The sequence below is a fragment of the Rutilus rutilus genome, assembly GCF_951802725.1.
Source record: "Rutilus rutilus genome assembly, chromosome: 12".
Taxonomy (NCBI): domain Eukaryota; kingdom Metazoa; phylum Chordata; class Actinopteri; order Cypriniformes; family Leuciscidae; genus Rutilus; species Rutilus rutilus.
Genome location: NC_140217.1, coordinates 28,186,463 through 28,212,392, shown reverse-complemented (window position 1 = coordinate 28,212,392; position 25,930 = coordinate 28,186,463). Strand labels below are relative to the sequence as shown.

Here is a 25,930-nt window from a genome sequence, read left to right as displayed (position 1 = left end):
AGTGTGTGAATGTATATATGTGAATAAAAGACTAAATGAACTTCATCCCCATTTAAAGCACTTAGTTACATTTAATTTATTTAAATATTTTGTGGTCAGGCATAAACGTAAGCTACCAGATTAAATTAATTTCTGGGTTACTTGATTGAAACATATTGTTTCAAAATGAAAACATCGCCAAAGAGTAGTCAGTTTAACATGGTGCAATTGTGTTTGAACATGAAACCTGATATAATGGCGTTAAATCAAAATGAATGGTTTAAACAAAGTGAACAGCATCAAATTATTATTAAATTTTTTTAGTGCAGCTACTCTCTGCCTACTGACCTAAAGCAAACATTATGGGATCTGCGCTAGATGGGATTTAAAAGTGTGTCGGTTGAAGACCCAAGTTTGGTGAGCTTATTTCGTCCATTAGATCGAAATATCTTAAAGCCCATACGTTTTCCCACCCATAGACCCTCCTCTCTAAGAAATCTGGACCGAATTGGTTGAAAGTGGACAAAAGAGACTGATTAAAACACCAGGTGCACGGAAATATCTCCCTCATCTACTTGTGATCCGATTGACCAAAACGCATCTTAATACCAGGTGTAAACAGGGCCATAGAGACTAGTGCGCTCTTTTTAGTTGAGCTAGGAAACAGCCACCCTATAGCAATCATTCACAATACCCTAGCAACCACCCTAAACCACAACCCATCCTTAAAATTGTGGTAGCAATTTTTTTTTTTTTTTTTTTTTTTTTTTTTGTGGCACCGAAATGTAATATAATTATTCTAAAGAGATTCAGTGTATCACTTTCTGCTTTTCATTTTGCTTAGACATTATTGTCTATTAAGAAATTAGGGTAAACGTACCTATTAAGCTCAAGTACCCATTAAGCACACTACCATCTTGGAGCTCAGATTATAAAAAGAAACAGCAATGTATTATCCTATTTGATGTATTAAATTGATGTGTTTGTTACTACATACCTCCTGTAATTTTAAACCAATCAGACCATTGCACACTGAGATATGTGTATCCATAGCTGTGTCTGAAACCGCTCACTCGTTCACTCATTCACTAATCCCTACATAGTGAATGGCAGTTGAGTGCACTACATCAGCAAAGAGTGAACGAAAATGAGTGAGCGAATTCGGACGCTGACATAATTATCACGCGCCAGAGAGCTCGGACAATTTCGTCATAAACATTACCTATACCCATCTTCTTTAATATTTCCTTTTTTGGCTGTATGAATTGTATGTAACAATTGTATGTATGTATTTTTCACGTTTATTGCGTTATTTGATAAAAAAAGATAATAAAAACACTTGCTTATCATATTTGTTTACTTTTTACATTTATATGTGAAAATAAAAGAGAACAAAACACTACACAGCACATTTGTTTATTCAAATATAGATATAACGGTATATATATAAATAAATAACCAGGCGTCTGGTCTTATAAATGATTGTTTTCTATCTCGCGTGTGCCGTTGCCATGGTGACATTTTTGTTTATTTTTCATTCGCGCTCTATCGCCTTATCGTGTTGGATTGTGGGATATAGTGTCTCAGCAAGTGTACATCGGATGTACACTCGAATTCAGAGAGGATTTGTGGGTAAAAGTAGTGAACGAATGTAGGGAATGATGTCGTTCGCTCAGAATTCGGACACCACTACAAAATGGCCGACACCCTAAATAGTGCACTATATAGTGGATGGGGAGCGATTTCAGACACAGCTCATGTGTTCACGCTGTCTGGCGGCCATTTTGAAAGCTGTCTGAAAACTGTCACCACAAGAGGAGCCCCTCCGCTTAGGTCTTTTATGACATTCCGAATTTATTTGTATTTATTTTTTTATAAAGCAATGAAACTTGGTTTACTCCATACAGATTAAATAAACTGATTTTGTTCCCTGTATCTCACTGGAAGTTAATGCTAGACTAAAGGTTGGTTATTCTGGAATAATATTTCAAAACAATTTGCCAGTCATTTTATCAGAACTTATCAGTCCATCAATTTATTTTCAACAATTTGGTTGTCCTTGGGCGCCTTGAGGACATCTTTATAGGTTGCTATGGGAACGCCATTCTTGATAGTATCTTGTGTGGCCTGGACACTGAACGAATCTAAATGTTGTTTCAGAGCGTGTCTGTGTCTTTTGGTATCATGGAAAAAAGACTTGTTGACAAAGTCAAAGTTTTTCCTCTGCTGTGCCAGAGTAAAATGTTGGTGTCATATATCGTCTGGATATAGATTTCAGAGTTTCTTTTTTTTTTTTTTTTTTTGTCTGCGTAAACTTGCAAGACAGATGTGCTTCTCCCCTGCAAGAACTGTCTGATCGGAGACCTTTTTCTCCGCTTGCACCTCGACTTTTTGATAAGCTGCAGAAATTGTCATCAAGATATCCTCCATGTCTGATGATTAATGCTGACACATTGTCTGTCCCATTGTGCTGCTCGAGGACTGTACGGACAGCTATGTGACTCATTCGCTGTCTAGAATGCAAAACTCTTTCAAAAGAGGTGTGGTAAAAGAGCCATGAGACAGAATGCCGTGACTTCTTTTACCCTGGAATGTACAGATCGCATTGATTTCCATCCCTTTCTTCCAAGAACTGTCAGAATGCCTTTGGTGGGAATGTTATAATGTAGCCCACTGTCTGATTTAGCCTTTACCTCATGCAATAGCTCGTTTTAGGCATCTGTAACATCTTTGAAAATCTGTTAAAATTATTATATGTTAGAATAGATATCAAAGCTCTAAACACAAATTCTCCTTGACATTCAGCATGGCTGCAACTAACAAGTAGCTTATAGTTATATTTTTATTTGATAATCCACAAATTATTACCTTATATAACAGATATACAGTCCTTGTGTTGTTTATTCCTTTATATATATTTTTTAGTTTATTTGTTATTTTTTACAAAAAAAGGCAGCAAGTTTCCTTGAACTTTAGTACATTTAAACTGAAAGTAATAATTTCTGAGTCAGATGTTAATTCAGAAACTGCTCTGACAGATTCAGTATAGGATTCATCAGACCAGAAACACCTGAGTTTGAGTCGTTTTGAACGATTCATTAAAAGAATCAACTTCAAGGAATAATTTGATTCATGAATGGGATCAAACTGATCGTACTATAAAATATGATTCATTTTGTCCTGCTGCAAAATGGGAAATAGGGGATATAAAAAGGGAAATTTCTCATTGATTTGTGCAACAATTGTTGCATGTATGGATTTATGAAAGCAGGTTGCATACTTCCGTGCTGTACGAATAACTTTATCCAAGTGGGTTGCATGTGCAGTGCAAACCCAACTAATCGATTATGTAATTCATTATTGAATTATTCATGGTCAAATTGTATTGATTAGTTAATACAACCTTATTTTAATTCTTACCCACCTCCATGATCAGACTATCAAGTCTGCTGTGTAAGTAATGTTGTCTTGGGACAATACAAAATAAAGTGTCGCCTATGATGGAGGATGACATTATGATGGATCACCCTACCTCTCTGGGTGGTTCAATAATCAACCCATAGGCCTAATCTTACATGCTAAGATAGAATGAATGTTGGAAGTAGGAAGGCATTGCCCCAGCCTGTGTATGTGCATGTAGCTGTCACGAGTAACCCAGGATTTGATTTGTAGATTGCTGGCATTGAACGATTTAACCCACTGAATCTCCTGCTCCCAGGAGGATTACTAAAATCCTAATCTAGCCTCAACAGCGCGTGAATGTCACTCTGTTGAAAGATGCCATTTCTCAAAAGTGACCGATATTTGTGAATTGTGAATGCTGTTGCAATGAGCAAAACGAGCTTGGCATTTTAAAGGTGTGCTGTAGATCAAATGAATGGCTTATGCTCTGTTACTTGTGCATCATTATAGCTGAGCAATAGCGTCCTCGCCGTCTATGAAGTTTATAATAGATAATAGCAATTGTTATCCCCTAATTTTTATAGCAGAATAAACATGACTTTAGGGATCCAGTGGGATTGGTAGATATGGTGCCTGCCCTATTAGTAAAGAGTGTTCATAGTTGTTGCAAGCTGGAAGATTTTATGCATTCCAGAGCTAAAGCTATAACATAATGAACATCTGCTTCTTGAGTCAAATATATATATATTTTTTTTTTATCTAAAGAATAATATGATGCCGGGAAGAATAAAGTGATTACAGGATGTTGTTTTTGCAGCGGATTACAAGAGTTAGACGTAACCTGCAGTTCAGTGATCTATTCATTCTCAGATCCAGACCAGTGTTTCAGATATACACTACTGTGTGTGTGTGTGTGTGTGTGTGTGTGTGTGTGTGTGTGTGTGTGTGTGTGTGTGTGTGTGTGTGTGTGCTGTATACAAACACACATTTACATATGTATACACTGTGTATATATACACAGACACACACGCGCGCATATGTATATATATGTATGTGTGTGTGTGTGTATATATATATATGTATATATGTATATGTATGTATGTGTATATATATTTATGTATGTGTATTTATATTTATGTGTGTGTATTTATATTTATGTGTGTGTATGTGTGTGTATATTTATGTGTGTGTGTGTGTGTATATATTTATGTATGTGTGTGTGTATATTTATGTGTGTGTGTGTGTGTGTATTTGTATGTGTGTGTGTGTGTGTGTGTATGTGTGTGTATATTTATTTGTGTGTGTGTGTGTGTATTTGTATATGTGTGTGTGTGTGTATTTATGTATGTGTGTGTGTATATTTATGTGTGTGTATATTTATGTGTGTGTGTGTGTATTTATGTATGTGTGTGTGTGTATATTTATGTGTGTGTGTGTGTGTATATTTATGTCTGTGTGTGTGTGTATTTGTATATGTGTGTGTGTGTGTGTATATTTATGTATGTGTGTGTGTATATTTATGTGTGTGTATATTTATGTGTGTGTGTGTATTTATGTATGTGTGTGTGTGTGTATATTTATGTGTGTGTGTGTATATTTATGTCTGTGTGTGTGTTTATATTTATGTGTGTGTGTGTGTGTGTATATATTTAGGTATGTGTGTGTGTATATTTATGTGTGTGTGTATATTTATGTATGTGTGTGTGTATATGTACAGTATATGTGCACATATTATATAAACAAAGACTTTTGTAAAATGTGATTAATCGCGATTTAATCATCATAGAATCATTAACTTAATTTCATCAGCACCTTTGAACGATAGTGTATGTACAGTATGTTCCCACGGTCTTTGGAAAAGTTGTAAATAACAGGGAATTTTTTTAATTTTCCAGGCCTGAAAGTCATTATAAATGACAAAAAAAACTAAAGCTGTAATGATGTCCAATTTGTAAGTGAATAATTATTATTATAATTTTTTTAATGAAAAGAGGTTGGTTTACAAATCTGCCTGAATGATTCCTTTGTGGATGTTTATAAAGTAATCACAATTGCTGTATCTGTAACTACATGTCTTATTATTATTATTATTATTATTATTATTATTATTATTATTATGTCTGTACATAACTGTAACTACATGTCATGTGAACAAATGGCTTCATTTTGATAAGTAATGATAACTTGCAGTTCAGCAAATGAGTCAGATTTGTTACAAAACAAACATCTGACCAATTCACTGAGTCTGTTCAGTGATGGATTCATCAAACCGATAATTTGTGAGCTTGAACAATTTATTAAAATAACCGATTCATAAGTCATGTTCATAAATCGGACTAAACTGGTGGGGCTATGCTTGTTTTTGCATATCGCTATAGTTTCAGGATTCGTTTATTTTTAGTAAATAGTCTTTTGGTCTCATCACATTCAATTCAACTCATCTTTGCTAAAGGTTTATCGGTAGTTCAGCGCAGGAATGTTTTATCCCATTACGTGTGCTACAGAGTATTTTCTCAGTTTGCCTTGTAAAATATTTAGGTTTGGCTCTGAAAGCACTGCTAGTTTTCTGGTCTGGTTGTTTAAACTTTGCTGTGACCTTGCAGGTTCAGCTCAGAGAGGAATTCAAGATAAGCTCAATGCTCCTCATTGTTAGACGATTATGCAGGTCTCAACTTCGCTCATATTTTAACACTGGTGTAAAATTTTGCCAGGCCTGTAATCTGCATCTTGAGCAAATCCCACGATGCTGTGTCTATAGGCTACACCTTTTATTACTATTTGGTACACTCAAAAAATAATGTTGAATCGCAGAACTTGTAATAGGTAGAGTCTGGTGAAATGGGTTTATATTGTGGCTTAATCTTTCGAATACATTTCTCACAGACAGCAGTGTCTGTATCTTTTTTTTTGACCCCAGTGTGTCAATACTTGATGAAATTCCACTCAGCACCTGCTGAGAGACATAAAATGGGGTCCAGGTGGCTGAAAGAAACTCAATTAAAATGAGACAGGAAGGCATGACTGCAGAGAGGGGCTAGGTCCAAATTGTGGTTGGTCAAAACAGCCCAAAAATGAGTCATCCACTTTTTCTTTCATATGATGCATATCTGAAAGAAGGAAAACACATACGAAGCAAACTTTCTCCTAATTTACTTCTCATTATCTAACATTAGCTAGTGAATAAACAAGATGCAGAGTACTATATTTTCTTGACGGTGAATAGCTTTGAAGGTGTTGACATTATGTAATTAAACTATAAATTAAACTTTCCTAATGGTCCAACTTGGTCTACTTTCTGACAATATTGTGTGTATATTTGTATACTGCGCACATAAGTAGGAATGAAAAATGAGAACATGCTGCTCTTCATACTGTCCCTGCAGAGACTTGTTTACTTGTGCAAACATGTTTGCTCACAGTTGTTTGTACCGACACCCACATCCATACATCTCTAAGCAGGCTAATGCCTTTGTGAATTTTGGAAGAGCGCTGCATACTGTACATCACAACTGAGGAGCCATAGAGAAACCCATTTACTAGAGAACTCGATTCTACCCTGAAGCACTTCAAAGGCTTTGCTGTTCTCTTTCTGATTTCCACGCTGTTGATAAGCACTTGGCTCATTTAAAAGTTCCGATCTTGCATTTCAATTGTAAAAATGTTAATGGCATTTGAGCTCGTTCTCTACAAGTACATATTCGCCAATAAAAAAAAAGTGAAGTTATTGATGTTTGCTGAGGACAGACCACACTATTTCTATTTAAATGGAGGCCAAGATTGAATTTAATTCCTCTAAGTATCCATGGGTGTCCTTGAAGGGTGGAAAATTAATTACTCTGTATTGATATTTCTTCCCATAATGATCTCTATCTCTCCTCTACTCTTTACAGTATGAATTTAAAGTGAAGAATATCAAAAAGAAGAAGGTCAACATCATCGTGTCCGTGGACGGGGTGAAAGTAGCGCTGCGGAAAAAGAAAAAGGTAATGTTAATTAATTTGTTAGTTTAAAGGGTGAAGCTATATTCATTCATTCATTCATTCGTTCATTCATTCGTTCATTTGTTCGTTTAAATTTTTTTTATTTATTCATATGTATTTTATTTATTCATTTGTTCATTTTAATTTTTTATTCTTACACAGTAGTATAGTGACATTTAACAAGAAAAAGATGCTAAAAAAAATTTATATTACACAGTAAATTCCACAGTGTTAAATCAACACTGCTCAGAGCAAATATGGTCCCACTCTACAGAGTGTTAAAGTAACACTAAAGCGGTGTTAAAGTTAATGAGATAATTAAGTGATTAATTTAGTGATGATTTAGCATCATTGAAGACACCTGGGGCCCTATTTTAACGATCTGAAACGCAAGTGTCAAAGCGCAAAGCGCAAGTAACTTTGTGGGCGGGTCTTGGCGCTGTTGCTATTTTCCCGGCGGGATAAATGACTCTTGCGCCTGGCGCAAATCTAAAAGGGGTTGGTCTGAAGTAGCTTCATTATTCATAGGTGTGGTTTGGGCGTAACGTGAAATAAACCAATCAGAGCGACATCTCACATTCCCTTTAAGAGCAGGCGCGCTTGTTCTAAAGCGAATTCCTATTATAACGGCGGATTTGCCAGACGCGCGTCAGGAGCGGTTCACAGCCGAGGAGACCGACGTTCCCGTCAGGGACGTTGGGGATGGAGAAACACACCCAAATTAACTTCGGTTAAACAGGCGTATGATAATTTGGGTAAATGTGTAAGCTAGATGTATGCTTTTATAATAAACTATCTATCTATCTATCTATCTATCTATCTTTCGTAATAATGTATGATTTGCAAAAATGATAACTGCTGCGTCTGTGTGTAGATGAGAGAATCAAAGTGTATGCGCATTGTGCACACGCTACATGATTAAGGCCAAGCAGGCACCCTTAAAATAGCATATTAATAACATGCGCAACGCGCCACTGACTTTAAACTGTTTTTTTTTCGGTTAGTGGCGCAATTGTTTTCTAAACCTGTAAAATAGCATGAGGGAACGTTTGCGCCGGAACACGCCTCCTCTTTGCGCTGAACCGCCCCGGGGAGCGCAAGTGTATTTCTTAGTTAACCGACGTGCTTCTGTGGAGGGAAAAGTCCGCTTTGCGCGGGTGCAAAATAGGAATGATACATGCGTCCGTGTACAAAGTCAATTGCGCTGGGTGCAAGATAGGGCCCCTGATGTTAACAAGCAGAATCACTGAAGGAGAAAATCATAAATTGTAAGTTACCATTATGGTGATGGGTGTTTGCTTTAGTTGGGCTCTTGACCCTTATATGTTTACTTTAAATTTTACTGTTGTTTGTCTGCTGTTATTGATTTATGACAGTTAAATGAACAAAGTAAAGTGTGATCTGATAGTGTTGGTTATGTTTTGACATAATCATGCTGCGATCTGAAAAATGAAACTTTTTGAGATAGTTTGGTTTAACTTGTTACCAGCAGCTTTGTGATTTTAATAGCATATGATTATCAGTACTAAAATATTTCATAAACATTGTTCTGATCAAAAGACTTTCAAATTAATTCATTTAGAAACACAGACATCAATAATCAGCCTGTGAATCTCAACTATGGTGACAATAATAAAGCATGTTGCAGTGGCTGCCACCAATCACAACTCATTAATGGCTCCCATCATGCATTGCGGTATGAATAAATTATGATTTGAATTGTCTATGTAATTTACTTTTCCTAATTGAATATTCTGCCCGTCACCATTGTTGAGATGCATAGACTGAATCTTGACATCTGTGTGTGCCTAAAAGAAAGATTTTTTTGTTTTTAAACAACTTTTAAGAAATCCTTTATATTATATAAAAAATTCTGGATATTTATGCAGAATCACAGTTATTCTGTAACCAACAGCATAAATCAAAGTCAGAAATAAGGATCATAATGAGGTCAGTGATCAAGTTCAAATGATGAATGTCATAATATAACCAATACCATCAGATCACTTTTTTCCTTTGTTCATCTGGCAGTTATAACTCAGATACAGCAGCCAAACAAAATCTAAAGTAAATATATAAGGGTCAAGAGCCCAACTAAAGCAAACACCCATCACTATAATGGTAACTTACAATTTATGATTTTCTCCTTCAGTGATTCTGCTTGTTAACATCAGGTGTCTTCAATAATGCTCAATCATCACTCAATTAATCACTTAATTATCTCATTAACTTTAACACCGCTTTAGTGTTACTTTAACACTCTGTAGAGTGGGACCATATTTGCTCTGAGCAGTGTTGATTTAACACTGTGGAATTTACTGTGTATTTGTATTATGGTTTTTCAAACATCAAAAAGAGACCCTTCATATACCAAAAATCTGTGCAATGTGCAAAATGAAACCAACATAAAACAAAATAGGAGGATGATGATATACAAGGCCAACCTCTCTTACAAAGTATAATTACAAAAAGGGAATTCAGATCCTGCAGAATTCCCAGAAATGGTGTATCTAATTCTTTCCAGGTGTAACATAGAAGTGAGTCCGGATAGTCAGAAAAGAGGAACGTAGTATTTTTCTTCCACAAAAGCAGGATTGCTTTATTGGCGACAGTCATTCCATATTGAACAGGTAATCGTACCTTTGGACTGAGAGACTCCAGTGAGTCTGACCAACCAAGAATTGCTATCATTGGGTCAGGAAGTAAAACACAGTTATAGACCTTGGCAAAAAAAAACTGGAACATTTCTAGCCAATTTGTGCACAAAACCAAAAAAGATGTGCCAGAGTACCCTCGGCAGCTTTACACTTATCACATATTGGGGAGACAGAAGGATAGAATTTGCTAAGCTTTATTTTAGAATAGTGAAGTCTATGTAGTAGCTGTAGTAAATGCTACAGATTTAAATCTATAATTCAGCTATTACAGACAAATACTTTTACTATGCAAAGTATATTGTTCGCAATACTTTCAGCTGAATGTTAATGTAGGATGATGATGCACATTAAATGCACCAGGAACTCTGAATCAGTATTTTCGTGTGATGTTAGAGACTATAGAGAGTCTTTGCAATGATATATAATTGGCTTTTAAGCATGAAAATATTGTGCTATAAATTTGTTTTTGGGTTGTATAGTACAAATGTTCATATTGGAAGTTAACACTTGCACTAAATACATTTTACATAACCTATCTAGAGGTAACTTTGGTTGTTATGGGTGGATTGCTTAGATTCTACCTCCTTTTTTAGTAACAACTGCATGTCATAATTTAGATGGGGATGATGGCTATAAGCTTCAGGCAGCTTTAAGCTTAGACTAAGGGTTTGATCCTGGAGTTTTTGAGATCAGTGGAGAATAACAAGCATCACAGCTCTTCTTTACTGTGTTCGCCCTTTGGCAAGACACTTTGCCTGAAGGGCTCATTATACTTCTGCGTCGGACCTACGCCGGAGCCTCTACGCTGTAGGCAACGCGTTGGTTTTCATTTATACTTCTGCGTCATTGTCCGCGTTGACGCGCAATTACACATGCAGAGGGAGCATGTGAAACCTGAGGGAGGGGTTCTAGCAGACCAATCACAGCGCTTGCGTCCGCGTAGAGTTGACGCATTGTTACATTTTTGGAGAGGTGCACGTCAGGGTACGCGCGCTACACACAGCCTACGACGTAGCTACGGCGTGAGTTCGACGCAGAAGTATAAATAGGCCTTAAAGCTGGTTTCCAGGATGGTTTTGTCCTTTGGCAAAATGCTTAGCTCAAAGTTAATGGGTACAGTCAGCCATCTGAAGTTGCCTTGTGCTGTACATTTAAACCTAAAGTATTGATTTGCACAGGTGCTTTGTCTCTTGGTTTAATTTAGAGCTGGAACTTAAATGAGAAAATTGATAGAGCAAGTTTTCTGCCTCGGATATATTATCATATATTAAAGCCTGGCTTGTGGTGTACTGAAATGATCTCTTTGATTTCCTGCAGAAAAAAGAATGGACCTGGGATGAAAGCAAGATGATGGTGATGCAAGACCCAATATACAGGTGCGGAGCTTCATAAAATCACTCTTTTATTTTAACTGCATCCAGCTCTTGACCAATGGATCTGTCAGTCCTGAGAGTAAGTGAGTCATTCCTTGTGTCAGCCCTCAAGTGGAGGCTTTCAGTGGGAAAGGTGAATAAAATGATTGTCATGTTTTCCCCTAAACCGTGCTCCTAAATATATCACCTTCACAATCACATTGGCAGTGTTTGAACAGTCAGTGTTTAAGATTGACAACCGTTTTACGATCAAGTGTGAATCTCAGATTGTTTATACAACAGATTGTTGTGATCAAATTATGTCTGAATGGATTCTTATTTTAAATTGTTGATTTGAAGTACAGGTCTGTGTCAGACGTTTCTCTTTTTTTTTTTTTTTTTAGCCAATGCGATTTTGCTGTTACTAATGTTTTGTTCTCAGTCTAATTCTCCGTTTCATTCAACCTGTCCTTGATCCGTCAGATGCGTCCTCCTTAAAGTCTAGTTTGGTATTTCTCCCCATGAGGAGACTTGCTGTGACTGGCTCTCAAATGTCACACACTGTTAATGTGCTACATATCAGATAATAATAATAAAAGAAGCCGAATAAAGACTCAAATGACACTCGTACTTTCTGCTTCATAGGATTGTGAAAAAGGCTTCAGTTACTGACCAGAACAATTTAATAAATGAGACCGAGAGATTTAATTGCACTCTATTTCATTTAAGTAATTAGACAGTGGGAGGCTCAATTAACACCCGATTAGTCTTTTGATTATGCAAATTAGGACAGCGAGTGTTTTGCAGATTGGAAAAATCAATGTACTACTTTATCTCAGTGTATTGAACGCAGCCTTTAATATATTTTGGAGTTTCTCAAGGGGAATCAAAGTGAATTTTGCGGAGCAGATCAGTTTGCGTGCTGTTTGCCGACTGTGTCTGCCAAATCCTGGATCATGAGATGTTGTGGTTAAGAGATCAAATCTCTGGATTAGTCGAAAGAAAGCAGAGGAACCCTTGCGGTGACTGTCATGTTGGGACTGCAAGGTCATTATTACCTTACAGCCATTTCATACACAGCCCACTGTCTGTGTTCCTCTAAGCTTTGCTGAGGAGGATGCAGGATCCAATTTACCAGTCGCTGACAGACTTAATGAAAAATGAGGGGACTACCACACTATGTCATCAGTATTAATCTTTACTTGCACTTACGCCCTGATACTAAGCATCAGATTGATTTAGAGCTGGCAGGGAACAACTGCATTGTCACAAAAACATCTACCAGTGGTAACCACAGGACAGTCTTATAAGACTCAAAGTAGAAATGATCTGATGGCCGAGATGCAATCTTTTCCTTGTATCCACAATAGCTGCCACCTGGAGTACGAGTATTTTATCTAGGATTTAGTTGAGCCGTGTGACTCAAGGGCATTCGGTGAAATGCGGTCGGGTTGGTTTGTCTGTAAAAGGCATAGAAGTACAGAGAATAAAGAAATCGTTTTGCACTGATTCTTTCATGAGTCTGTCTTTTGAGTTGGGAGCAATTTGAGAAATTATTGATGATTTTAAGTGGCGATGGAAGTAGGGGCTATTAATGAAAGAAGCTTTTATTAGCCACAAAGAATTTTGAGTTTTTGCATTTGTTTGAGAATGAAGATTAAGTTCTTTGGATACGTAGGTCATGAATATTTCCATTTGAAACTTTTTAGACAATTTTGTCATTTAAAAATTCATGAAATGCTCACCTTTAAAGAGTCAGTAAAAAAAAAAGCGTATTCAATATTCAGATTTTCTTAGAATTTTTTATACTGTGTGTGTGTGTATTTGCATAAGTATATGTGTCTTGGGTCAATAAGACTTTTTTTAATACATTTAATCAGGACACATTCAATTTAAAGTACTTTTAAATATATAAAAAAAACCTTTTGATCAATTTAATTGATATTTTATAATGTTGCAAAAGATTTTTATTGGTATGTTAAGAATGTTTTCTAAAGTATTGTGACACTGAAGGCTGAAGAAAAAAATCAGCTTTGCCATCACAAGTATGCACTACATTTTGAAATATATTAAAAAGAAGAAAGAAAACTGTTATTTTAAATTGTAATAATATTTCACAATTTTACTGTTTTTACTGTATTTTTTTATCAAATAAATGCAGCCTTACGGAGCATAATAAGAGACTACTTTCAAAAAGTAGTCCTTTACCCCAAACATTTGAACAGTAATCCTAATCTGGTCTATTGTATTTCACTTTAAAAAATCGCCTCTTCAGTTTCATTAGCTCAGTCAGAATTGAACGTTCCCTTGTACATCTGGGCATTGTAAGAAAGCCAGTGGTCTTGGCACACTGTTACACTAAATGCAAATGTTAAATTGCAGCTCCCATAAAATGCAAGCACTGATATTGCGATGTGTTTTTGATTGGTACATTTTATGTTTACATTTGTATGCATTTGGCAAATGTTTTATCCTAACCAACTTGCATTGCAGTCATTTTATTATGCTCATGTGTTCCACTGGAATCAAACTCATGACTTTGTCTATACTTTTTAAGCTACAAGAATTCCTATTCAGCATGCTTTTTTATCAGACTTTTAGTCATTTAGTATACACTGTACATATGCAGCAATCTTAATTGTATGCGTTTGCACATTTTTTGTATTAGTTTCAAAATCATATACTTTTTGCTGCTGCATTCATATAGTTTATACACGTTAGTAAATAAAAAAGTCTGCTTATTACTGAGCAGATGTTAAAAAATCAGTCTTAAATATTAAGGCATGCAATCATTTTGTTCATCAACTCTTCATCTTTCCTGGATCACAGTGTTGGGATCGGTCCAAAGCAGTAGCCAATATCTACATCAGCACTGCTGAAAAAGCCCCAGAATGCTTCATCTCCCAGGCAACATATGAGCGCAGCGTCCCCGTTCGAATATGAAAAGCTTTCTCGGTCGTCCTTGCTCAAGGGTATGTGTGTGAGCATGTGTGTGTTTGTTTCTGTTTGTTTGCGTGTTGAGGACACACAAACCATTAGTGTGTGTTTTTTTTTATTTGAATACACTTCCATTAGTGCTGGAGTATCCACCGCAAGCAGCCGATAATACATGACTCCATGATTAAAACCAACTCTATCATAATGGATACCATACTGGCATCTTCATGTTTATGCATTTTTTCCAGAATTGGCAGGCATGTGACTCCCAAATGCATCTCTCTCATACTGCAGATCACTTGTACTCTCTCTTATTGTGTAAAAAATATGGTTTTGGGTGATGTTTGGCGGTGTAGATGTGATAATTCATCCATATCCTCACATTCCCTTCACCAGTATCATTGGTGAAATAGTTCGCAAAGTCCCAGCGAGAGGCGGAATACATTACAGTATGTACTAGGCAAAAAGCACGTCATCTCAGGATGATGAATAATGAGTGGCTGGATTTTGTACTTACTGGCTCTGATCAATGAGTTTATGAATCTACCGCATTGCAATGTACACCTAAACCATAGAGTGTGTGTAGCTGAAAGAATAGACCAGCATGTGAATCAGACCACCCATCTCAATTATAAATTAGACTTTTATCTGATCAGAATAAGACAGGGACTACATTCACTGTTTGTATAGCAAACCCTGCGAGGCTGCATAGGCTGACTGCCCAATGGCAGGTTTTGATAATTCCTGGTGCATTGAAGAGTTGAATTAAAATGTGACTTTCAGCTTACCTTACTGCAGAATCACATGACTTTTTGTGATGTCAAGATTTGAGTCATGTATGCATATCTTGGGAATGTTTGTCATCTGATGGAAATTTCATATTTTGCTCTATGTACAATTTAACTAACCCTCAATATAGTTCAGGTCCCAATTCACAAACCTAAAACCATTGTTTGTTTCTATATTGCCTGTCTAGTTGAAATTTTACTGTATATTTGGATGAAATGCTCCTTTAATATAAAAAGTCATAATTAGGCTACATCTCCAAGTCATTCTGACCAGTGTTCTTTTCAGTGTTTATGAAAGTCTTATATGCTCTCCAAGGCTGCATTTATATGATCAAAAATGCATTAACTGTATTATTGTGAAATATTATTACAATATACACATTTTTATAGTTTTCTATTTCAATATGTTTTTTACTTGATTTATTCCTTTCTGGTTCAGCATCATTACTCCAGTCCTCAGTGTCACATGATCCTTCAGAAATCATTCTAATATGCTGATTTGGAAACATGTATTATTGTTATCAATGATAAAAACAGTTGTTTTGCTCATTATTGTTGTAAAAACCTTATTTATTTAAGGATTCCCTGATGAATGGGAAGTTCAGAAAGCATTTTTATTTGTTTTTATTTTTTATTAGAAGTGTGTTGTACTATTATAAATGTCTACTGTCACTTTGAAACAATTTAATGTTTCAATTGAAACAATTTAATGTTTCAATTGAAACAATTTAATGTTTCAATTGAAACACACACTCGGCCACAAATCCTGCCTCTGTGTTCACACCCCATTAAGGCCTGCATTGGGCTCATGCTTTAAGGGAGCGTTTCAGGATGTAGACCACCAAAGTAGCTTAATCCTCATATTCTCTCTCTGTAGTGTCGGCTGAAACAGACTGAAAATTTAATTCTAAATGCCATCTCATGCCTTCATAATACCTATTTTATTAGCTTCTCATTCTCATGCTGTAGCCGTGGACTTTAATTGGGTGCGTGGACTTTAATTGGGTGGGTGTTGGAGAAAACCTTGTGTAAGCCATACCTCTACTGTTCAACTGTTACAAAGCAGAGACTTATTAAAATTGAAATTCACAAAGACATGAATGTCTGTTCCTTTAATGAGTGTTACTGTGGTGGTGCAGTTTCACTTTATTGTTTGCTTAATTTAATGTCCCACACACATTAACCTGATTAAGCAATATTTCAATGTTTTTGTTCAGTTCCAAGTTCACCAGTTATTAACATCTGTTATCTGTCAGACAGACGGTCGATTACACCTGGTACTGGCGCGCATCTCAAATGGTGAGCAAGCCGTCAAGTCTGACATTTATCAGGACGGCTTTGCATTAATGCTGCAAGTTCTGTGATGTTTGCGTTTCAATTTACATGTATTTTATGTGCTTTCAATTATTGGATCCGTTTGGACCCAGTTTACAGCTGTGCTTGTGATCTGATCACTGTGTAAACAAGGGCTCAGATAAGGAAATCTGATTGTATCATAAAGACTATTTGCCCAATAGTTTGTGTGAGTCACTAGGGAAAGGGTGTGAAGACCTAGTGGCAGTTTAATTTTAGTGTAAATGTAGTAATGAAGCAACGGTTCACGTCACACCCTTTGGTATGTGCTAGTGCATTTATTGTTATTTCCTTTTTAGTAACACAGTCTGCAAGCATATGGCATCTCTGTTGTTCTGAGCACACCCTGATAACAATTACATCACCCAAATTGTTTCCTACACATACAACCAATTAAACCTTTGATCATAGTAGTCAATCAATGCAACTGTAACTTTAGTTCAAAGAGAAACTATTTCCATAGTTTTTCTCCTTTATTTGCATTTTCTACTTTGCTGAAGTAGCAGCTTTTGCATTTTTAGTTTGATGTTATTATGTAAAAGTGTTTTCCACTTGTCTATACTTTTATTTATCAAATAAATGCTGTTCTTCCAAAGAATCCTGAAAAAATGTATCACAAAAATATTAAGCAACACAACTTATAAAAGATGTTTCTTGAGCTAAATCAGCATATTATTAGAATGATTTCTGAAGGATCGTGTGACAATGAAGACAGAGGAAAACTTGTCAATTTAAAGGTATACAAAAAATATGCAAATCGATGATTGTACATCTTTAATTGAATTCTGTATCAATGTGCCAAGTTGCCATACTACTTGGCAACCGTATACAGTTATTTAAGCTAATGAACTAAATTACTTGGCAGAATTTTTTATTTATTTTGATTCTTTTTATTACATTTTGTATTCATTGAACATTTGGTTTGGATGAATTTTGTGCTGATAATTAATTGTCATACAAATAATTGCGATTAACAACTTAATTCTGTCAGTTCACTTAGTGTATAGCCTTACACAATTTTTTTTTTTTTTACTTGAAATTGTATATGATATTATAAAAATTCATAAAATAGGCCTATGTGATAAACTATAATGCTGTGTCAAAATAATATTTATTTATATAATGTAATATAATATAATATAATATAATGTAATATAATGTAATGTCATGCAGTCTGATTAATCCCACAAACCTCATTTTGTCAAATTGCGATTAGATTAAATAACTACGATCAGACAGTTAATCAATAATTGTGACAGGGTTATTTATGTATTTGACATTTATGGCCAGATTTACTAAATAGGGCAAATTAGCGTGAGCACAATTCCAAAAAAAGCACTGATGGTAGTGGGAAGTTAAGCGGATCATTTCCATAATGACCAACGCAATCTACCAAGAGCAGTGCAAATTAGTGTCTGGTTAAGACATGGTTTTTGGTTGTTAAATAATGCCGCAAATACCAGTAAATTGTCTTGCGCAAAACTTAGTAAATCACCTTGCATGATTCATTTAAATGCTCTCCTCCCATACATTTTGTAATTGAAAGGGAAACTCCTTAAATCTGGCCCTTAGCCTGTTGTTGTGTTGTCATTTTTAACAGCTCTGTCTAGACTGACATCCAGTTTCCTGTTTTGGGTAGTATAAGATGTGCAGATGTAAATGTGTGCTCGCAGCAAGTGTACACAAAGCACAAAGTGTCTGCAACCTGGCAGGAACTGTGGGTAGCTTTCTGTTTGAGGTCTGTACAGAGATGCATAGCTGTTGAAGAGTCAGCAATGTACATTTCCCAAAAGCTTTCTTTTATTTAGTTCACTTTCCCCAGATTTCTTTTTTCTAGATCCTGCTACCCTTTATCAGTTAAGTGTGCAAGAAAGATTGTAAGCCCTTCTGGGAAATCTTTTCCATACTGACACAAGGGTCTAGTTGTCTGTGTCTTATTAAAGTTCTGACTTGTTTCCATCTAAAAGTTGATCATTTAATCATTTCCTTCAGTGATTCCTGCCTCTTCTCAAACTTTCTCTAACTAGAAAAGTGTAGACATTTTCCCCCCAAGCAATCTTTTGTAACTGGGTTTTCTTATACTTTAATTATTATTTCATACGTAGGAATGATTCATATTTGATTGCTGCAATGATGTGCATTCAGTTTTCTCAAAGATTTCAGTGAATTACCATTTTAGTAGTTCAATAAAAGACATGAATGTCAGAATTTAGTTAGCTTTGGGTTAGCTTTTAGTTAACATGCGTAATGCAGTGTTTTTAGTTTTCGCGGATCCGTGTGAACGAGGATCGTTTTGACAATGTTGTCTGTATGCGGGGGAAAAAACGCAAGGGAAATACTTTGCCATTTTTAGTGCATCGTTGTTGTGTAACACCCTAAATTTTTTAATTTATGCAATTAACACATTTCGTTTGTTATTCTATCTCAGAAGTGATAATCATAAAAGTTTATAGTCCTGATATAAACACTGATGTCCATGGACACGATCAAAATAGAGCAAATCACCTTTTGAAAGTAACTTGACTCTTCAAACGACGATGTATCAATTAAATCGTTACTCCATCAGGTGGTGACAAATGACTGTTAAAAATTAAAATATGTATTTGTCATTGAATCATTCATTTCAGAGATATGTTCATGCTGATTCATCCAGTAATGAAACAATGTATGAGTGAGTCATTGAATCATTCATTACTTTTTTTTAAAAAATTTTTTTATTAATTCATTCAGATTAATTAATCATTTTAAATAGACTGCAGCAATTAACATTTTGTCAGAACCTCTAGTAAATTACATGTTATTTTGTTTAGTTGTCTGTTTAGAATCGTGGGAGAATCACACAATTAAAATTAATAAAAAAATAAAATTTGTGATTCTCTGTTTGTCTAGATTATTATTTATTTTTTTCGGTTGAACACTAATATTAAAAGCATTAGGTGATATTTTTAAAGACTTACTAGATGGCAGCATTTATCAGTAAACCCGTTATTTTGATTGATTGAGTGTAAGTGTGAATGTCTGCAAAAATACCGCAAGTATAATTTTGTGGCTAGTATGCTTTCTCACAAAAACGTAGTGAATAGCATTATTAGGTCTGAATTGCAGATGTCTCTTGTGGGATGACCTTGGTGCTCTTTAAAACTCTGAACTTGTTCAGCAGACATTTTCATCAGCAGAGTAGACAAGGGAAGGCCAACAGGAAAACTGCTGACACACTGGCTGATTGGAATTGATGCTGGATGGCATAGTTTTTGCCAGGCAATGCTTCTCTCACCATTGACGCAAATGACCTGGCTTTAGCACTGCAACATATTGAGGAATGCTGTTGCTAATAAAAGTTCAGTTTGATTTAAAGTCTTATACAATCCATTCCATATTGGGTTTTTTTGGCATATTTATTATTCCTTACAAAGAAAGCTTGCTTTTTGGAAATGTCCTGCCGGCTAATCATGAAAGAAAAGGCCTGAATTGCTGTTGTTGTGTTTTCCTTCTGAAAAGTCAGAGATGAATGCTATCAATTTATATGCCAGACGGATTGCTTTTTTTTTTAGCGCTGTACCCGTGCTGCCATTTGCGTAAACCTCATTGCACGGCACATTTAGCTTGTAGCGCTGCATCCGATATTTCATGAATACATAAAAGGTCCACCTCATTGGTCGTCTAAATGAGCCACCGGAGGGCATGGAGGGTGTGAGGTGTGAGGCTGATGAAGTATGTCGAGCACGTCGTCTGTTTGTGGGTGATTACTGTCAGAATGCTCTGAATGGCTGTAGATAAAGCAGAAGCGGAGGCAGATATGCCCTCAGAAAGACTTATTGCATAGACAGAGGGTTGTATGTTTTCCTCTATTTGGTGTTAAACTCAATTACAGGAGGCTTGGAAAGCCGTAAGCTATAACGTTTTAGTGGAGGGCATCCCTGAGAACCCAGCATGCACCTCCAGAACATATGTATGTGAAACTAGGCTGTTTAAAGACTAACCTAGAGGGATGCACATAAAACTTCCCAATATCCAACACCGTTTGATCCTTAGCCAACCTTGAAGTAGTTTAACAGAGCTGCTCGTACTGTACATGCAGTTGCCTGCATCTTCATCACTTTGGTGAATTCAGTAAAGGATACAGCATATTGAACTTTGGAAAAGCACCTTAAAGGGATAGTTCACGCAAAAAATTGAATTGTCTGAAGAGACTCATGTGAAATCATACATGAGAGAAGCCAGTCAGTTGAGTTTGTGGCAGAATCTTTTACAGTGCTTGCATATTGTTGTCTTTCAATGCATATGATAATTCATACTCGGAAAGTAGAACTGAAATGGCATTCATTACAAGATGATTTGTTAAAAGATTTCTAAAGCACCTGCAGACTATTTTTCCAGTCATGAATTTTGTCATTGAGGATTTAAAAAAAAAAAACCCCACAAAAATCTTGTCTTGTTCTCGTGAACCCAATCCTCTCTCGTCTCGTGAGCTAAGTGTCTCGTCACAGCCCTAGTATATAAGCAACTTTGTTTCATTTATCATGTGAATTCCTTTATACAGAAAGTTAGACGTTCTTGCCTACAATGAACCAGAATACATTTGGAACATTCACAAATCATGCTCATCAGTTTTTTAAAACTTGTAGAGTTCGCAGAGCTCAAAAACCCAGTTTTTAAAAAATATGTTATTTATTTATTGATTGATTGATATTATCCAAATTCAAGCTTGACCCAACCATTAGAGTCCCTCTTTTTACTCTTCTTTTTATCTTATTCTTTGTTTTTACTGAGATGCTTGAAGTGGGGTGACAACATTTGTCTTAGAAAGGAGACAGTTGTGTATGCTTGCAGATTTCCAAGAGCAGAGAGACCAGAGAAGAGGTCTCATTAGACGTGTCAGTGGGAGCTCAGAGGAATAGACGGATGGCTCTTAATTATTGACCCGCTTGGCAGCTTACGACACTGAGATTTAGATTCTTCTCGCCTTTCTCTCTTTACTGCCCCGTCACTGTGTACCCGACACATCCATTCAGAGTCTGTCAAAGCTGCTGAAGGAAACAGACGTTATTACTGTACAAACTCACCTGTTACTCTTAAATAATAGACATTTAAGGGTGATTATATGTGTTTGTACTCTACAGCGAACAGACCTCTTGATTCAAATCGGGACAGTTCCATATTTTACATGCTATGTCCCGCTCCACAACAGAGGTTCAATCAGGTTGCCATTTGTTGTAATAATTGGTCTGTGTTTTAGTTTGATTGATTGATATAGCTGTCATTTTCATAAATGGAGTTTGACAAAGATGCTTGTTGACAGGTTTGGTCAGCCGAAGGAATAAATGGCCGCCTTTTATTATTTTATTTTAAAGTAACAAAGATAATACTGATTGAAACCCAAAGTATTATAAGTCTGAAATGCTGATGATTAAAATATGATGAGAGAAAAGGAACATGCAATATATTAACTTTGCACATCAGTTTGCAGATTATTGCTATATGTTTATTTCATTTTGAAATAATTATTGTCTGATCTTTGTCTATTGCATTTTGGCAGTTTTTTTTTTTATTAATATGGAAAATTTAAAGCTTTTTTGTCAAAAGACAAGCTTAAAATAATGAACTCTTATGTAGTTAATTGCCTCATTAATATATATATAATTTTTTATATATACGCACCAATCTTGCACTTCTATCTACTCCTCAACCAGACCACCTAGAGACTTCGGGTTTTCGGGCATTATGTTAAGGAAGGTCTAATCTCGGGAACGCACAAAAAAAATCCAGGAAAAGATTTTGGATTTCCTGGAAATTCCAGAAAAAAATCAGTTTTTTGCAAATTTCTCGGCAACCATAATAGCTATCGAGTTGAAACAAATTGCAATCAATAGCTTCTAAAATTTACAATAATATAAAAAAAAAAATTTTGATTTGATCAAAATTATTTCCTTTATGCTTCAAAAATTGAATTTTGAGTGTTGTGATCCCATGACGTGAGAAAATTGCGCTAAAACACTCACTGAGTTTTTATTACTTGTTTTTTTTTAAATACTGCATAAAGAACTAGCCTACATCTGTTGCTTCCATCACAATATTGAGATGGAAGTTGAAAATATCTGGTTTATGTACTTAGATGTACTGTACCTGTATGTACATGCTGATGTCCGTCAGGTAAATTATCTAATATCTTATTAAAACAAACAATCTTTTGGAAATCTAATAAGCCATTTTGAGTGTTTTTGTTCACCCACTGTGTTGGGGCACATGCAACACACGTCTCTGACCTGTCCTGATGTTCTATCTTGGCCATCTGCTCACTCTATTCTCTCCCAGCTTCACGTGTGTGTGTGCGCACATGTATGTGCGCCAATGGCACTTCAGTTTTGTTGGATGCAGAAGGGCTTCAGCAGTGAATACCAATCAATAGGCATTTTATTTATTATCTTTCAATGATCATAATTATAGCTGCATTAATGATTGATTTAATAGGAAAAAATATGCAATAAAAGGGCTTTTTCTTTTTTCCCATGTTCAAGTTATAGGGATAGCAGAGAGAGAACAGGAAATGTTGACAATAGAGGGGACCGGGTTCAGGAAATGACGCAAGTCGGACCTGAACTCCCGTTGCTAGCATGGGAATGTGTTGGAACTCGCACTAACTGCTAAGAGCCCAGAGAAAAAAAAAACATTAAGTCAGCTAGTGTTGTGTGCTGAAAAGGCTTTTGTCATTGTTATGCTTTCCTAATGAAAAGTTTAAATGGCTGTGTCAGCTTAAGACCTCTTTCCCTCCTTCACTGTCAAGAACGTCTTTCTCCCTTTCGTTGTTTTACTTTCTCTCATGTCTTTGTAGAACAGCCAAGTCAGAAAAGTCAGTCTAGGCTTAAATTCTCTCATCTCTTTGACAGCACTATTAAATAGCACAGTTAGAAAATAAATGTGATGTTTGCCGGTAGTACATTTGTGAGCTATTGTTTAAAGAAACATTATGTATTTAAATATAGAGTTTGTTAGTTCTTAAGTTGATTTGGATTTCAGGAGAGGTGGTGTATTCCTCATTTTTTCAAATGCCAACAATATGCTGAGATTGAACATAAGCCCATAACTTGCAGCTTCTTCCATATCTACATTTCTTGCATTTTTTTTCCTGTCACTACCATTTTATTTCCTCGTTCATATCTTTCATTTACAAATGTATACCAGAGGATTACTACATGATCCATTCCAAGCATGACAGGACCCCACAGTTCCAGATTCGGCTCAGGTTTGTGTTATTTGAGGGTGTCGTTGGGTTTGAGCTTGTAATTAAATAAAATTACATTTATTATTCTAAATACACTCCCGTTCAAAAGTTTGTGGCCAGTTTGATCCTTTAAATGTTTTTAAAGGACTCTCTTAGACCCTGTTTACACCTGTTATGAAGATACTTTATGATCAATCGGATCACAAGTGGACGACGCTACATACAGGTGTAAACAAGGTCTAAAACGTTTTGAGCTTGTCCGTTTTCAACCACTTCCAGAAGTAGTCTAAAACGCATTTTGCTTTCGTCGTGTAAACGCACATGTAGTCAAATAGCCACAAAAGGCCGCATACTCTCCGCCTACCGACCTAATGCGTAACATTATTGGAAGCGCGCTAGCCAGACGGGACTGGAGACCCTAGTTTGGTTTGAAGACGAAAAACATACCAAGCACAGTGTTCTCTCATCATTCCTGATTTCTAACACACACATTCTACATGGTCTTGCGGCTGTCAGAGCAGAAACAAAAGTTAAATTGTACAAGCTTATTATGTCCATTTAGATCAAAAGATCTGAAAAAAACACATACATTTACATAGACCCTCCCCTCAAAGAAATCAGGACAGAAGTGGTTGAAAGTGGACAAAAGAGAGATTAAAACACCAGGGGTAAACGGGTATGTGTCTGCCTCGTTTACTTCCGATCGACTTCCTACTTCCGTGATCCAATCGACCAAAATACATCTTAATACCAGGTGTAAACAGGGCCTTATACTCACCAAGGCTACATTCATTTGATAAAAAAAATACATCAAAAATATTCTATTATGTACAGTAGAATTATTGTTAAATATATTGATTTTAAAGAACTTTTCTATTTTTTATTTTTATTTTTTATTTTCTAATTTAAGCTGAATTTTGAGCGTCATTACTCCAGTCTTCAGTGTCACATGATCCTTCAGAAATCCTTCTAATATGCTGATTTGCTGCTCAAGTAACATTTTTATTATTAACATCAATGTTGAAAACACTTGTGCAGCTTAATTTTTTGGGGATGCATAATTCATTCTTTGATCAATAGAGAGTTCAAAATAACAGCATTAATTTGAGATGACATTCTTTTGTAACATTATAAAGGTCTTTACTGTCACTCTTGTTTACTGTCACGTCATTTGAATGCATTCTTACTGATTAAAAGTATTACTTTCTTTTGTAAAAAACAAAATCTTACTGCCCCTTATTTTTTTACATAATTCATTTTCCGCACCCGCACTCAGATCTGTGAATATCACTTATCACTGCATCTCTTTTGGCCTGTGCTGTCATTTTACATCACAGGGTTTTGCTTACATGTCAAGTTTGAGCTTCAACTTAGCCTAATGTCTGTGTAGAGTATACCTTTCAAATGTAAAAAAAAAAAAAGTAATTGCCTATGATGACATGATGTGGTACATTTTTGTAGTGTGGATTGGATAGGACTTTTTGAATATATTACCACATGAATATTCATTTTCAATATCTTCATACCACATAGATAAAGGAATCATTCAAGCGACGCTGCATGTTGAGCTATTAGTTTTCTAATCTACTACAATCATGACAAAGTGAGCAATTTTACACTCATGAGCTCCTTTTGTGCAATCATAGGAATTAGGCAGTAGACCCACATGCACTTTGTATTTGCATGAACGTGGTAACATTTCACTTAGAGATACTTTTAATAGCAATTGTGTATCCCTGAAGAAATTATCAATTTGGATGACATGTAATTTTGTGTGTTTAAAGTCACAGTACAAATTGTGTTAAGTCAGCGTGTGGCAAAAGGACACACAGCTTGTGGTTGTGAAAACGAAATGATGCAAATGAAATGCTAATATTGTATGGAAATTAAAGCGGCAGCCAATAAGCTTCAGGAGAAGGTGCTTAGAAGTGTTTGTTCTTTGCAAAGCCTTTTAGCAACGCAGTTGTTTCTTATGCAACTGCTGCTGATGGTAATGGTATAAATGTGCAGTTAAAAATCCTGTTTGTCTGTGTGTCCTCAGCAAATGCAAAACCGCATGAAAGCCTAATCAAAACACATTAATCATCTTCACTGAAATTTGCCGCTTGAACTTGACAACATGCCCATGAAATCCCCTGACTCATTGGATGAGGCAGCTGACATGTCAGGACAATATTTATTTTTATCTGGCAGACATGAAGCCGTAAACGATTGGGGTCCAGTGGCCCTCTTGAATCTCGGCGTTTCGTTTTTAAACATTTTG

General features: G+C 35.9%; 1 protein-coding gene across 1 annotated transcript in view; it reads left to right on the top strand.

Annotated features, from left to right (window-relative positions):
* The window catches only part of LOC311301087 (carboxyl-terminal PDZ ligand of neuronal nitric oxide synthase protein-like), a 104,554-nt gene that overhangs the window by 28,552 nt on the left and 50,072 nt on the right, over window positions 1-25,930 (top strand). Inside the window, exons 3-4 of the mRNA XM_084425940.1 lie at window positions 7,272-7,364; window positions 11,336-11,394. Of these exons, the coding sequence (XP_084282066.1) occupies window positions 7,272-7,364; window positions 11,336-11,394 (152 nt within the window). The remainder of the gene's footprint in view (window positions 1-7,271; window positions 7,365-11,335; window positions 11,395-25,930) is intronic.